At 37.7% G+C, this 16,906-nt stretch overlaps 1 protein-coding gene across 4 annotated transcripts in view; it reads right to left on the bottom strand.

Moving 5' to 3' along the window:
- Positions 1-16,906, bottom strand: part of ULK4 (unc-51 like kinase 4) — a 696,865-nt gene that overhangs the window by 466,642 nt on the left and 213,317 nt on the right. For all 4 annotated transcript variants that reach the window (XM_025376619.1, XM_025376622.1, XM_025376621.1 and 1 more), the window contains one exon: positions 2,115-2,248. In XM_025376619.1, coding sequence (XP_025232404.1) covers positions 2,115-2,248 — 134 coding nt within the window. The remainder of the gene's footprint in view (positions 1-2,114; positions 2,249-16,906) is intronic.

Genomic DNA, 16,906 nt, shown 5'->3' with positions numbered 1-16,906 from the left:
GGAGGTTAAAAACCACAAAACTTAGGAGCCACTGGTCATTGCTTGAAAACCCATGGGACTTCTAAGATAATTAATCTCCAAATAAAATAAGCAGATATACTTATTCATAAGTACTGAAATTACAGCAGACACTTATGGCCTCTGGGGACAGAATGTGATATTCTGCAAAGACACTATAAATAAACTCAACATCTCATTTGGAAATGAAAAATAAAATTTAATAAATTATAATACAGTAACAGTTTTAGAATTTTTTTTTTTTTTTGTATTTTTGAAATTTCAATCATGAGCACGTGTTACTTTTGCAAACAATAAAAAATATTTAAAATAATAAGTGGGCCAAGCACGGTGGCTCATGCCTGTAATCCCAGCAGTTTGGGAGGTCGAGGTGGGCGGATCACAAGGTCAGGAGACCAAGACCATCCTGGCCAACATGGTGAAACCCCATCTATACTAAAAATACAAAAATTAGCTGGGCGTGGTGGTGCACACCTGTAGTCCCAGCTACTCGGGAGGCTGAGGCAGGAGAATCACTTGAACCCGGGAGGCGGAGGTTGCAGTGAACTGAGATGGCGCCACTGCACTCCAGCCTGGTGACAGAGCTAGACTCCGTCTCAAAAAAATAAATAATTAATTAATAATAATAATAATAATGTGAACGAATTACAGAACACAATTTACAACTTTTAAAAAAGAGAATAGGTTGGAGGTAAAAAGAGGTAAATTCCCAAAACTTCTCATTGGATGATAAATCTAACAATAAATAAAACTTGCTTTGTGGACATCAGAATCTTATCGTCATATCCTAAAACAGAACAAGTCCAGTAATAAAGAATTTAGCTACCAACTGACCAAATAAAAGACTTCAGGTTGGAGGTAAAAAAGCTTACAATCTGAAATAAATTTTGAGAGGCTCTATTTTCAGTCATCAACAGGCAAAAATAATCTCCTAAAGTATCAGTAAGGGGCAAAAAGTTGCTGTCAGTCAGTCTTGAAGATATTTTCATTACTCTGATTTAATATTCTGAATTCCTGAATCTAAGTACCCTCTACTATCATAGCTTGGATCAAATTTAACATTCTAAACATTTCTGGTTTATAGCTACATCTGCTGGAAAAGCATGGAATGGGATTTAAGCTACATGTACATGTTCCCTAGGTTATTTTAATTTCTGCAAATAACAATGAAATAAGGTATTTCTTTAGCTGTAATAAACATCCTTTGCAGTCATTATTAGATGTTTTATCTTAAGATAAATTTTTCAAACCAAAGAAAGTTTCAAACTTTAAACTTTAAACGAATATCAAAATTATTTAACATTACATTTTAATATTTAAAATTAAAATCCATGCATTTTTATTCTCACTTATTGTGGGAGTTAAAAAATGATTATATGGCAGTAGAAAATGAAAAGATAAATAATACAGGCTGAGAAGGGTGAGTGGGTGTGGAGGGATGAGGAAGAAAAGTGGGTGAAAGGGTATGAACATACAGTAAAATAGAAGAAATAAATTCAATGTTTGATAGCACAGCAAGGTGACTATAGTTAACAAAAATGTATTGTAGGTGGGTGACCGACCCCTAAATACCCTGGCTTGATCACTATGCATTTTATACATACAACAAAATTTCTCATATACCCAATAAATTTGTACAAATAAAAGAAAATCTTGTTTCAGCAAGGGAAAAAAATAAAATCTAAGCATTTTTGAAATTTTTTTTTAACAATAAATAAATTTGTGCTCTAATTTCAAAAGACAATTATTTTCTTCTGATTTAGGCAAAAAAGAAAAGTTACCCCCAAATACTAGCATAAGTCCAATTTTAAGGAATTAAACCACTTTTCTTTTGTATATTTTCTAAAATCGCCAGTTTCCCTTAGATCATACCTTAATGTGACATTGTCTCATCATGCCTCACCACGTCATTGATGCAAAATAATTACAAAAACAGATAAAGCAAATTTAAATCTTGAAACTACATATTCGTGAAAAATTGTCTTTGCATTTGCCTTCAAGAACAGACAAGTAAGAATAAAAAAGAACTGATGCCTAAAAGCCAAGTCTTAGAAAGGTGAGCAGGAATGGGGCCTGAGGACGAGACTCCAATTTACCCAGGATTCGTGGCAGCTCCTGCACGATGTGACGGATGAGAAGATCCAGACATTTGGACAGGTATTCATTGCCACTTTGCTGCTCCTTGCCTGGAGTGGTCTTTCTGCTGTCTCTCTCGATGTACATCACCAGTCTACATACAGGAAAGTGCAAAGATTACCTCTCATGATAAAACACTTGATAGCATCGGTCCGAAAATGCCGCCAAGGCAAGTGTTTCCAGAGGGCACCCTCCCAATCACATTGACATTTAGATTTGTAGCAAGTTGTCGGGCACAATTTTTGCCTCAGAAAACTCAAAACATTTATGGAGAAAGAAAACAAAGCAACTTCAAATCTCTCTGCTAATGTCCTGATTTCATTTGCCCTGGCCAATGGAAACAAACAATATTCACCAGGTGATAAATGAAAGACAAAGAGATGTCTGGACAGAAGAGGGCTCTTTATATTTCAAAGGTTCAAAGTAAAGCCACAAGTTAACTGCACATTTGTATATCATTAGTATTCAATTTGCTTGAGACCCTAGATAATTCATATGAATTTCAGTTCTCTCAGTAAATTGTGTACAGAAATCCAAAGAAAATGTTTCATTTTAACACTGGGTTATACAGATGACAGACAATATCTAAATATCTGGCTTTTACATGTCTCTTTCTCTACTAGTTTTATGATACCTGCCTTGTAAAGCTAACTTATTTCTTCTTTCAAACTACTGGCATTCTTTAAACATTCATTTCTGAACCAACCACTTCAACCCAGAACCAGGGAGTCTACTGGACCATCACCTTAGACATTCAAGGTGTTACTACAAACTTTTAGGTCCTCTCCACATTTTCTCCCCTTTGCTGGACCTGCTAGTCATTTTCTCAAGTTCCCATTCCCCACAACCCCCTACAGTGCAGCAAGTCCACTGATTTCACCATGCAAAAGGCCCTGTAAGGCAATCTCCCTGGTTACCACCATCCATCTATCCATTTCTGTTATTCTCACCCATCCACCCAACTTTTACTTCTCAGGAAGAACTTCCAACCAATCTCCATTGTAAATTGGAGTTTTATATATAATACACACATATACATAAGATGTATTGAAATCTTGATACTTAGCATTTATGTGGCTCTCTCAATAGATTTATTCATGCATTTGTGTTTCCATGTATTACTATTTGGACCTCACCATGTGAGGATGAACCCAAATCAGGAAGTTAGCCTTGATTCTGTATCAGCCAGTTAGCATTTTCTGTTCTAGTCACCAATTACATGGCTACAGCCATAATTACTGTTCAATCTACTTGTTCCTCAGTCGCCTTCAATCCAGCTTTCTCCGTCGTCACTATCTCTAAAGTCACATGACATCAAATCCAATGGGCCTTCATCTGCCTTCACCTATACAAGTCAACAGCATTCAACACTGTTGCCACTCCTGCTTCACCTATACAAGTCAACAGCATTCAACACTGTTGCCACTCCTAGGTGCAAAAACTTGCACCTAGATGATGTCCTCTACCATAACATCATCCTTTATTAGCTTTCTTCTCCAGTTTCTCTGGTTGTTCCTTCTCTGTCTTTTGCTGGTTCATGCTCTTAAATGCTGAAGTCTGTCAAGACTGAGTTCTAGGTCCACAACTATCCTCTTTCTACCTGTTTAACCCAGGCTATCTCATTCCTACCAATGATTTAAATTACCACTTATCTATACAGATATCTTCCAATTACATATCTGCAGCTCAAACCCGATCTCTAAGTTACATATCAATATATTCAACTGCTGACTTGACATCTGATTTTATCTGTCTTAAAGGGACTTCAAACTCTATATATCCAAAATAAAAATCATCATCTCACCAAACCTGGTTGTCTTCCAGAGCACAATATCCCACTGTATAGTATCACTCTCTACCTTATTAAACAAACCAGAAAACTAGGAGAGTCATCCTTAACACCTCCTTTTCTCTCACTTCCCATATTAAGTCAATCATTGAATATTCTTCCAACTCTTTCACCTCTCCACTCCAAACCAATAGCAAGCTACCATACTTCCTTCTCCTGGACTATTAAAATAGCCTTCTAGCTAACTAGTCCATCTGCTTCTACTCTGCCACTGTAATCCTTGCACACTCTACATCTAAACTAATCTTGTCCATCAGGTCACTCCCCTATTTAAAATCCTTCCATGGCATCTCATTGCTCTTCACATAGGAGTTCTTAAAACTCCCTATCATGACCTTCATGGTCTGACCCCCAATTACCTCTCCAGTTTCGTCTTGCTTTCTCTCCCTCCTGTCACACCGGGTTCTCTGTCTCTTAAATACAGTACCTCCCCATGCAACAAGCTACTGCCTCTGCCTAGATGGCTCTTCTCTTCCCCCTTTGCCAATAAATTCATATGCATGTTTCATAACTCACTGTAATCTCCAATGACTTCCTTAAATTAAAGCCCTTTATGGTACTGTCTCATAGCATGGAAGGATTACCCAACTGTAATTTTATAGTATATTTTTAATTATTTGATAATGTTTGTCATCCCAGTAAACTTAAAAATACCTAAGGGCAAGGACTATATCTGATTCTTCTCACCACACCCTTCCACTTCTGTGCACAGTTCTTAACTCTAATTTAGTGTTCAATACATATTAGCTGAATAGGTAAATATTGCTGTTGAAACTGCCATAAAGTTCTATCTAGTTCTGTACAGCAATTCCTTCTCATTATTCCCAAGGCCCATTTCTTAATTCTGCTATTTAATGTGTGTTTGCTTAAAATTTATACTGCATACAAAAAGTTTAAAAAAATAAAAAACTTGCACCTAGAAAAAAATACCAGAAGCAAAAAGACCAACTGGAGAAAAATATTTCCATTTCATATCACAAAATGTTAATATTATATGTGTACACACACACATATGCCCCCAGATAATAATTAGAAAAAGACTAACAAAAGAAGATGAACAAATGAACAAGGACTAGGAAAAGGCAGTACACACAGAAGAAAATACAAATGTTTCAAGAAAAAGACATTCCGTTTCACTCCTAATAAAATAAATATACATAAAATGACATCTATTTTTACCTCATGGGGCCAAAACTCAGAAAATCTGACAAGACTGCCATCAAGCCTCTGAAGATACTGATACTCCAGTACATTGCTGCTGGAAATGTAATCGAGTATAAATCCCAGGCAGAGTGAGCTGCCAATAATTTGAAAATTAATAATCTAGTAATTTCATCTCTAGGAACAAAGTATTCTATAGATATACTTGTACACATATATGACACATACACAGTTTGCTATTTATAACGTCAAAAAATTGGGGTGGGAAGGATTTAGCAAAAGGGGACTGGTTAAATAAAATATGGTACATAATTAGAATGCAGCTGTCAAAAAGAAGCAGCTCTTTATACACTATATGAAAAAGCTACAATATATGTTTTTAAGAAAATAAGCAAAGTTCAAAATAGGGAACTTTTACTTATAAAGGGAGGGAAATAATTCATATTCATATTTGCTTACATTTTTTAAAAATCCAGAGCAATAAATAAGCTAGTAAGGATGCTTAATTTTGCATGGTGGTAATCCAGGGTAATGAAGCATAGATGAGAAATTTTTCGCTTTGATTTTTTTTTTATTTTTTTTGGTTTTTGAACCATGAGTATGCATTACCTACTCAAAGTTTTTAATGTATATATGTATGTACATATATGTATACACACATATATATACACACACACACACAGTTTTTTTTTTTTTTGGAGACGGAATCTCACTCTGTCGCCCATGCTGGAGTGCATGCAGTCGCACAATCTTGGCTCACTGCAACCTCTGCCACACAGGTTCAAGTGATTCTCCTGCCTCAGCCTCCAGAGTAGCTGAGATTACATGCATCTGCCACCGCGCACAGCTAATTTTTGTATTTTTAGTAGAGATTGGGTTTCACCATCTTGGCCAGGCTGGTCTTCAACTCCTGACCTTGTGATCCACCCACCTCAGCCTCCCAACGTGCTGGGATTACAGGTGTGAGCCACCATGCTCAGCCAATGTTTTTAAATATTAAGTAATATTGTTGTCCCACAGAGCCTTTTTAAAACATGTTTTAGGAGATATAATGTTCAATTTCCCAGGATGCCCTGCCAAATAATAAATGATGAGTGCAAGGCAAACAGACAGCCCAATTTGTAAGATTTATGCTTTCTCATAGTGTCAAGTGTCAGGCTGACTTTACAACAGTACTCCAGCAGTACCCCAAAACTTAATTGTGGTTTGTGTCCATTATGATTCCTAGATTCTTTCTTTCAGCAGGGTCAAATCTTTTACCTTGACAATATTGAAACAGAGATGTCAACCAAATCTGGAAGCAATTCTCACCTGTTGTACTTTCTGACAGTGTGATCTTGTACAAATTAAACTCTTACAAACTTCAGTTTTCTAATTTAAAAAATAGGATAATACCTGCCTTACAACTGCTGTGAGGATGTAAATGAATTGGTAAATACTCAAGAAACAGTAGCTACTATTATCAACACCACCAAACCTGGGATACTGCTTTCTTGAGTACACAAATCTTAAGAGAAAATCCCCAGAGAAGGCTAACACTCTGCCTTCCATCCCATTCTGTGAATCACGAATCACCATGCTCAAAAGTCCTGCCCCACTCCCCTTGCATTTTGAAGAACTGCTTCAACTTATTAAAATGAAAGAGAGGCCAGGCACGGTGGCTCATGCCTGTAATCCCAGCACTTTGGGAGGCCATGGCGGGCAGATCACCTGAGGTCGGGAGTTCGAGACCAGGCTGACCAACATGGAGAAACCCCGTCTTTACTAAAAAAATACAAAAATTAGCTGGGTGTGGTGGTGCATGTCTGTAATCCCAGTTACTCGGGAGGCTGAAGCAGGAGAATCTCTAGAACCTGGGAGGCAGAGGTTGCAGTGAGCCGAGATCACGCCATTGCACCCCACCCTGAGCAATAAGAGTGAAACTCTGTCTCAAAATATAAATAAAATAAAATAAAATAGAGCCTGACATCTCTTCAGAGATGAGACAGAATTTGATGCCATTAAAATGGTTCTACTCCTTTTGATATAGGAAGAATAGAAACATTTTATTTAAGGAAATAGTTTTGTCTTCATTAAACATGTAGAATAAATAACCATTTATTTACCCATCATCCTACTAAAAGACATGCCGGGTGCTTTCAGCTTTTCTTCTCAAAAAGCAATGCTTGAGAAACACTGTTGCATCTGTCTCCTGGTACACGTGTGCAAGAGTTGCTACGGTACATATATAGGAATGGAAACTCAAATACGCAACTTCAGGACACTGCCAAACTGGTTTCCAAAGTGGCTGTCCCAATTTATTCCCACCAGTAGCGTATGTGTTCCCTCTAAGTTACAACCTCATCAATACCTACTGATATCAGATTTAATTTCTACTCATCTATTTATGGAGTCTAAAGTGGTACCTTTAGTTTTAATTTGAATTTTCATAACTATTAATGACATTGAGAATTTCTGAGGAAAATGAGGAAATATGAACAGTAAGTGCCTGAAAATGCCTGTTTCTGAAATGCCTGTTCAGGTCTTTTGCTCATTCTCCCATTGGGTTGTTGATCTTTTGTTATTGATTTGGAGACATTAATTATACGGTCTGGATCTTTTATCTTCTTCCTCTTTGTCCCCTTCTTTATCCTCTTTCTTCCTTCTTCTTGTTTCTCCTCCTCCTCTTGTCTTTCACAGTGAAGTCCTCAGTCCACTGGAAAGTGATTGATCATGTGGGTTGAGGTGGGAATCTAATTCCATTGCTTTTCCAAGTGGACAAGCACTTCTCTGGTACTATGTGTTGAAAAGGTACTTCTAAAACCAACAGTGAGGAAAGAGGGGTAAAAGATCAAATATTGGGCAAAATCTGATTAAAAAGCAGTTTGAACCTTAAATTATCTCCTCTGGCCAATATATGTAGGTAACTGCCACTAGGCTTGCACCCCGGCAAAAGTCTGAACATTTATTCTCTAGAGAAAATAAAAACCATCTAGACTGAGAAATAGCAGACCAAGTTGAAGACAGGACTACCAAACTGAAAACAGAGAGACTAAGTGAATTTATGCACAGTAAATACCGAAACTTCAGCTCCCTTAGCCCATTGGACTCCTGGGACTCTAGTAGCCCAGTCATTTCCTTCCAAGCATGTGACTGGAACACTCTGAATGTGCTCTTCTTTGGCAAAACTAAATAGCCCAAGAGAAATAGCCAGAGACATTCATGCTAAAGTTCACATTAAAAATGCCCGTACAGATGATCTTAGTGTAAAGCTCAAAACCAAAATTCACCGACACACTGAGAACTTCTAAAATAGGCTGTCATTCCTTCAACTCCTAATCATAAGGAGATCAAACATTACCAAATAGCTGAAAGCCTGGCTTGTCTGCTCTACATTGATGCCTGCTGGTATTCATCCACATTCTTTTTCGTTGCTGTGTAGTGTGCCAGTATGTGAATATATCGTAATTTACTTACCCATTTTGTTGTGGATGAACATTTGGGCTATTTCAACTAATGAACAGGGCTAAGCATCACTTATGCTGGATGTATGTAAACATTTCTGTTGGATATATCTGTATCCTTGGAAGTAAAATTGCTGGGTCACAAAGCATGCCTTGATTCAGTTTCATACACACTGATGATCAGTTTTCTAAAGTCATCATTATATCAATTTATACTCCAACAGGTACATATAAGAATTCCAGTTTTTCGGCCGGGCGCGGTAGTTCATGCCTGTAATCCCAGCATTTTGGGAGGCCGAGGCAGGCAGATCTCAAGGTCAGGAGATAGAGACCATCGTGGCTACCATGATGAAACCTCGTCTCTACTGAAAATACAAAAAATTAGCTGGGCGTGGTGGCGGGTGCCTGTACTCCCAGCTACTCAGGAGGCTGAGGCAGGAGAATGGTGTGAACCCGGGAGGTGGAGCTTGCAAAAAAAAAAAAAAAAAAAAAATTCCAGTTTTTCTACATCCTTGCCAAAACCGTACGTTATCAGGCTTTTTAATCATAGCCATTCTAGTGGGTATATGTTGGTAACTCATTGTGATTAAACTAAATTTTCCTGATGACTAGTCAGGTTAAGCATCTTTTCAGGTGTTAACTGGCCATCTGGAGATAACCAGTTTTGTAAAGAGTTTGTGCAAGTCTTGTGCTCATTTTTCTATTGCGTTATCTGTCCTCTTTTCCTTGATGAAGTAAGTCTGTACATATTTCTGTTAAGAGACCACTATTGATTATACATGTCGATTATATATGTCTCTTACTCTATGGCTTATCTTTTTACTCTTTTAATGTCTTTGAATGAACCATAATTTTAAGGTAGCCTAATTTTATCAATATTTTCCTTTCTGACAATGCTTCTGTGTTCTGTTAAAAAAAATTCAGTCTACACAAAAGTCATGAAGATATTTTCATATGCTATCTACCAGAAGCTCTACTGCTTTACCTTTAGGAATTTAAACAGAAAATCATAAAATCTATCTGTATTGATCTTTGGTACAGCGCAGTACAGCTTAGGAGTAGAGTTTTTATTTCTTTCCTATATTGATATCCAAATTATCTATTACCATTTATTATAAAACCCACTGTTTTCTCACTGTTTTCCTCTGTACCTCTCCTACTCTTCTTCATGTCTTCTATACTTTTGTCTCTCTATACTGACCTCAGACTTCTCCCAGATAGTATTTCTCTGCTTTGTAGAGTCTAATCTGTTAACCAAATCCACTGAGTTCTTACTTTTAATTATTGTATTTTTCAGTTCTAGAATATCCATTTGGGTTTTTTTTAATAGTTCCAGTTCTCCACTGAAATCCTTAATCTTTCAAATTCCTTGACTTTATTAATCACAGTTACTTTAAAGTCTGTATCTGATAACTCCATTGTCTGTATTCCCTATGGATACTGTCTCTCTTGTTGATTTTATCGCTTTTATTCATATCATCTTGTCTCCTGTAGGCCTGATTACTTTCTATTGAGTATTAGACTCTATACCTGAAAACTAGGGAGATATTCTGAGGCCTAGGGTTACGGTTAGACTTCTCCAGACAGGATTTGCATTTCCTTCTGGAAGGCAGCTAAAACACCAAACAATCTAGATCATCTTAATCCAGAGACTGAGATGATTCAAAAATGAGCTTCTCTCCTTGTTTTGGGAAATCCTCTATATCAATAACAGCTACCCCAGAAACAGAAAACAGAGAAAATAGAAATGTTTATCTTCTGGCAGTCAGGGAATCCAAATGAAATCCTCCAAATTTACAGAGTATAAAAAAAGCAAATTCACACTTGTCTATAAGGAATCCATTTTTCTCTAAAGTTTAAATTATCCATTATAAAATTTGATAATGTGTTGCTTAACTACCATGGTTTGAAATATCTTTCACTTAAGGCAAAAACTATTCAAATCATTTTCAAACACTAGTACAGACAGTTAATACATAAGAAAATATACATTACATCTGCTGGGGGAAATAAAAGACTAATGGGATCCATAACAGTTTAAAACTAACTCTAGAATGATGCTCCATTTCTTCATGTTCTCCCCAATGCCTCCCCATTACAAGATGTGTTTTCATGGCTACAGTAGAATAAATTGACTTTACTGACAAGAGAACATTATTTTCTAAAAGAATTCACATTCTATAAAGGAGATAAAATGTGGAAACATTTGAGCATAGTGTCCACAAATACTTCACAGGCGTTCTACAAAAGGCAGCAAATGATATTTCTCAGTGTTCTACAAGGGCGTATCAAGTTAAAAAGATAACACGCTGAAAAGAAATCCAAATAAACAAGATCAGATCAATTCTTCTTTGTGTGCCTTACTATCTTTTTTTTTTTTTTTTTTTTGAGATAGAGTCTCACTCCATTGCCCAGGCTGGAATGCGTCAGCATGATCTCAGCTCACTGCAACCTCTGCCTCCTGGGTTCAAGTGATTCTCCTGGATCACCTTGTAGCTGTGATTACAAGTGTGTGCCACCATGCCAGGCTAATTTTGGTATTTTTGTTTTATTTGTTTCATTTAATTTTGGTATTTTTAATAGAAATGGGGTTTCACCATGTTGGCCAGGCTGATCTTGAACTCCTGACCTAAAATGATCTGCCCACTTCTGCCTCCCAAAGTTCTGGGATTACAGGCATGAGCCACTGCACCCAGCCAACTATCTTTAACCGTATTATTTCTCCCCAGGACATACCCATTTCCCAAACTACTGTCACTCCAACCCCTGCATTTCTCTCCATTTATCTCTCCGATTCATTCCCTCTAATCTGACCACAATTTTCTTGCTCGCATCACCACAGGAATCCTATGCTCATTGCACATACATCTACCTTTAGGTAACTCTGATCAGCCTTCTATTAAGACCTCCTGCTATACCTCCGTGATTCTGAGGCCAAACTCAGCAAATCCTATACCTAATATCTATACCAGTACAATGTCTACAGCAAAATGAGTTCAATGAGTACAAGGAAGATGACATCAGTTTATTCATTCAATAAACATTTACCGTGTCTACTATGTGCTAAGTATTTTTCTAGTTGATGTAGATACAACCCATGGAGTGTGTATTCAAGTGCAGTGAAACAGACAGCAAATAAGCAACCAGAAAATAGCTTAGGTGGTGACACATACTATGGAGAAAAATAAAGAAGAGTAAGAAAACTAGTCACTTGCCAGAGAAAACCTCTCGACAGGATGTCATTGAAGCGGAGACCACAAGCGGTAAAGCAAGCAAGCAATGCGAACAAAACATTCCAAATAATTGTTAAGACACATGCAACATCCCAAAGGCAAACACATGCTTGCTGTGCACTTGTGTAGCTATAGCACAGTGTAAGAAAAGATCAGAAAGGTACCCAGGCTCCGAACCATGTAAGGGATTGTATGCCAATGTAAGAAGCTTGCATTTTACTCTCAAGGAGAAAGAGTGGCATGATCTGATATGTGGCTAAAAAAAATAGCATTCTGGGTACTGTGAGTAAGACAGACTGTGGAAATGTAAGAAGGAAGATCAGTTGAGAAGCAACTGTAACAGTTTAAATGAGAAATGGTGGCTTTGGTTAGTGTGGTAGTGAAGAAATGGTGTGAATTGATGAGATTATGGATATCTTTTCATAGTACAAATAATTAGATTTGCTATTGATTGGATATGAGATGTAAAAAAGAGAAGTCAAGAATAATGCTATGCAACTAAGCAATTGGAATAACAGAGCCACCATTTACTAACATAGGTAAAGACTGCCAGAATAGCAAGTCTGGAGCAGAAAAATCATTATCAGACATTAAAGTTTCAGTAGCACATGGAGAGTTGGTATACGAGTGTGAGTTCATAGAAAAGGTTTGGGTTGATGACATTAATCTGAGAGCAGGCCATGGATGGATGGTATTTAAGGCAATTGTCTTGGTCAATCTGTGTTGCTATAAAGCAATGCATAGGGTTGGGTAATTTATAAAGAAAACAACGTGTATTTGGCTCATGATTCTGATGTCTGTAAAAATTCGAGATTCGGCAGCTGCATCTGGCGGGATCCCAGGTTGCTTCCACTCATGGTGGAAGGCAAAGGGGTGCCAGGGTGGGCAGCGATCACATGGAAAGAGAGGAAGCAAGAGAGGGGGAAGGTATAAGGTTCTTTTTAACAACCAGCTCTGGTGAGAACTAACAGAGCAAGGACAGCCCCAAGCCATTTATAAGGGATCCATCCTCCTGACCCAGACACCTGCTATAAGCACCACCTCCAACACTGCAGATCAAATTTGGAGGTCTGAGGGACAAATATCAAAACTCTAGAAGCCATCAGATTAAAGGAGATCACCTGGGGAGTGAAGGTCCAAGGACTGAGTCATGGAACTACTACAAAGGCTGAGATGATGAGAGAGGAAACTAAGGAAGAGTGACTAGTGAAGGGTGGAGAAAACCCAAAAAAACTGCCCTGGGTATCAAGTAAGAAAGCACTTCAAGAAGGAAGACAGTAGACTTCTAGTTTCTGGTAAATGTGAATTAGGTTATTCAGACAAACATTCCTATTATAAATAAAACAAAAATGAAAAGATATATATATATATATATATATATCTCCACAGCATATATGTATACACATATATAATGTATATCCACTTGATATATAATCACAGCAAACTATATGGTTTATAAACCAACACACAATGCCTACAATGACTGTCTGATGTTAAATAAGAACTTGTAGTTTTACACTGATGTCACCATCTTGGCCTTCAGTCTCATGAGTATCAGGCCTGATACTCATGATCCCAACTCCCACAAAAAAAAGACCAAAACAGTGATTAAATAACTCCATTTTGACTAGAGTACCTGAAGGAGAACACTGAAGTACAGCAGGGGAGTGGCAGAGACACCGTGGAACATGAAGACTCAGGATGGCTGTATTGAGAAGGAATCCAAATACCCTGCTCTCTGCCACCCTGTCTCCCCAGTTGGGATCAACTCAGAATCATGAGGAAACTCCCCCTACAAGAAAAAGGTAAAGCAAGGAGCCCCCAGTAGCTCCTACTAATGTCATGAAAACCTGCAGTTTTTGTTGCTGAAGAATCTTGCACTCCTCATGGACCAATTGCAGTTCAGGAAGCTACCAGGAGTTCACATGGCTGCACTGTGTCAGAGAAGAAGCCGACATTGTGCCCTATTTTCCCCCTGACCCAAGCTGCTACTGCATAATGCCATCTTCACACTGGAGCCACTGCTAGAGTGTGTCCTTCCCCAGGACCCAACAGCCACTGTATCTCCCCACCCCAAAGGCTCCACCATACTCAACAGTCCTGCAGCCCCTTGGAGTAAACAGGCCTGCCAACCTGCTCCCAAAGGAACAATGCCTGATCTACCATTCATCAAGTTCCATTCCCTCTTGGCATGGCACGAGAGACAGCTTGTTACTTCCAACTCCGGAGGTGGGGAGCAGCTGAGCTGCCAGTCAACCAGCCCTGCACTTCCTTGGTGTAGTGCATGAGACAGCCTGCCACCCTGCCCTCAGGGAAGCAGCCCAAACTGGTAGACCAGTTGCACAAACTCCTGCAGCCCAAGCCACTGAGGTACTCACAGGCATTATTAATACTGACTATAGCTGAAACAACTGCACAAAGAAAGACTACACTACTGCACCTACCCAACACCAACGCCAACAAACCCAACACAACCAACGTCATAAGACAGATTTTCAAAATTATATTAAGTATCTTTTCTGACTATAATGAAATAAAACTAAAAATTAATAACAGGAGAAACTCTGCAAGCTATACAAATACATAGAAATTAAACAATATACTTTTGGATAACAGAAGGGTCAAGGAAGAATTTTTTTTAATTTAAAAATTCTCTGATACAAATAAAAATAGAAACACAATGTACTAAAACCTATGGGATACAACAAAAGCACTTATAAGAGGGAAGTTTATAGCAATAAATGCTCACATCAAAAAATAAGAAAAATCTCAAACAACCTAACATTATACACCAAGGAACTAGAAAAACTACAACAAACTAAACCCAACATTAGTAGAAGGAAAGAAGTAACATAAGTCAGAGCAGAAATAAATGAAATGGAGACTTTTTAAAAGTACAAAAGGTCAGCAAAATAGAGTTGGTTCTTTGAAAATATAACAAATCTTTAGGTGGACTAAGAAAAAAAGAGAGAACATTCAAATAAATTCAGAGATAAAAAGCAGATATTACAACGGATGTCACAGACTAAAAAGAATCATAAGACTATTATGAACAACTATACACCAAAAAGTTGAAAAATCTATCAAAAATGGACAAATGCCTCGACACATACAGTCTATCAAAATTGAATCATGAAGAAATAAAAAGTCTGGCCAGGCGCAGTGGCTCACGCCTGTAATCCCAGCACTTCGGGAGGCCGAGGCGGGTGGATCATGAGGTCAGGAGATCGAGATCATCCTGGCTAACACGGTGAAACCCCGTCTCTACTAAAAATACAAAAAAATTGGACGGGCGTGGTGGCGGGTGCCTGTAGTCCCAGCTACTTGGGAGGCTGAGGTAGGAGAATGGCGTGAACCCGGGAGGCAGAGCTTGCAGTGAGCCGAGATAGTGCCAATGCACTCCAGCCTGGGTGACAGAGCGAGACTCCATCTCAAAAAAAAAAAAAAGAAAAAGTCTGAAGAGACCAATAATGAGTAATAAGTAATAAGAATGAATCAATAATAAAGTCTACCATCAAAGAAAGGCCTAGAGCCTGATGGCTTCACTGCTGAATACTACCAAACATTTAAAGAACTAACACTAATCCTTTTCAAAATACTCCAAAAATTGAAGACAAGTAAGTCTTTCAAATTCATTCTACAAGACCAGTATCACCACAATATGAAAACCAGAGAAGGAAACTACAGGCCAATATCCCTGATGAAAAATCATTCACCATAATCAGGTATATATAATTCATCCCAGGGATGCGAGGATGGTTCAACATATGCAAATCAATAAATTTGATCCATCACATTAACAAAATTGAGAACAACAACCATATGATTTCAATGCATGCAGGGAAAAAATTTGATAAAAGTCAACATCCTTCAATATAAAAACTCTCAACAAATTAGATATAGAAGGAATGTTTGTACCTCAACACAATAATGGCCATATATGACAAACCCACAGCTAACATAATATATGAATAGGAAAAAAAATAAATGGAAAGCTTTTCCTCTAAATTTAGAACAAATCAAGGATACCCACTTTCACCACTTTTATTCAACATAGGCAAGAGAAAGAAAGGGCATCGAAACTGGAAAAAAAAAAATTTTAAAAGCGGGGAGTTCAATTGTCACTGCTTGCAAATGGTATAATCTTGAAGCCATAGAAAATCCTAAAGACTCCACCAAAAAACTCTTGCAAATAGTAAGTGAATTCAGTAAAGCATTTCTATATATCAATAGCAAACTATCTGAAAAAAATCAAGAAAGCAATACCATTTATAAGAGCTATAAAACAAATTTTTGTTAATATGTTTAGTCAAGGAGGTGAAAGCCCTCTACAAGAAAAACTATGTAACAGTGATGAAAGAAATTAAAGAGGACACAAGTAAATGGAAAGATACTCCATGTTCATGGATTAGAAAAATTGACATTGTTAAAACATCTATAGTACCTGAAGTGATCTACAGATTAAATGCAATCTTATCAAATTACCAATGACATTCTTCACAGAAACAGAAAAAAAAATTCTAAAATTTGCATATGACTACTAAAGACCCCAAATAGCCAAATCAATTTTGAAAAAAAAAAAAAAGAACAAAAGCTGGTGGCATCAGACTACCAGACTTAAAAACGCACTACAAAGATTTAATAACCAAAACAGCATGGAACTAGCATAAAAACAGACACACAGACCAATGACACAGAACGGAGAACACAAAAGTAAATTCATACAATTACAGTCAGCTGATTTTCAACAAAGATACCAAGAACACACTTTGGGAGATGGCAGTCTCTTCAATAAACGAAGCTGGGAAAACAGGATATCCACATGCAGAAGAGTGTTCTAGACCCCCTCACTCTCACCATACACAAAAATGAAGTCGAAACGGACTTAAATTCAAGATCTGAAACTAGGAAACTGCTAGAAGAACACAGAGGGAAAGTGCTTCATTGGTCTGGTCCATGATTTTTTGGATAGGAACTCAAAAGTGCAGGCAACAAAAGTGAAAACAGACAAATGAGATTGCATCAAACTTAAAAGCTTCTGCACAACAAAGGAAACAAGAGCGAAC

The sequence above is a fragment of the Theropithecus gelada genome, chromosome 2, assembly GCF_003255815.1.
Source record: "Theropithecus gelada isolate Dixy chromosome 2, Tgel_1.0, whole genome shotgun sequence".
Classification (NCBI taxonomy): domain Eukaryota; kingdom Metazoa; phylum Chordata; class Mammalia; order Primates; family Cercopithecidae; genus Theropithecus; species Theropithecus gelada.
This window is presented reverse-complemented; position numbering and strand designations above follow the sequence as displayed.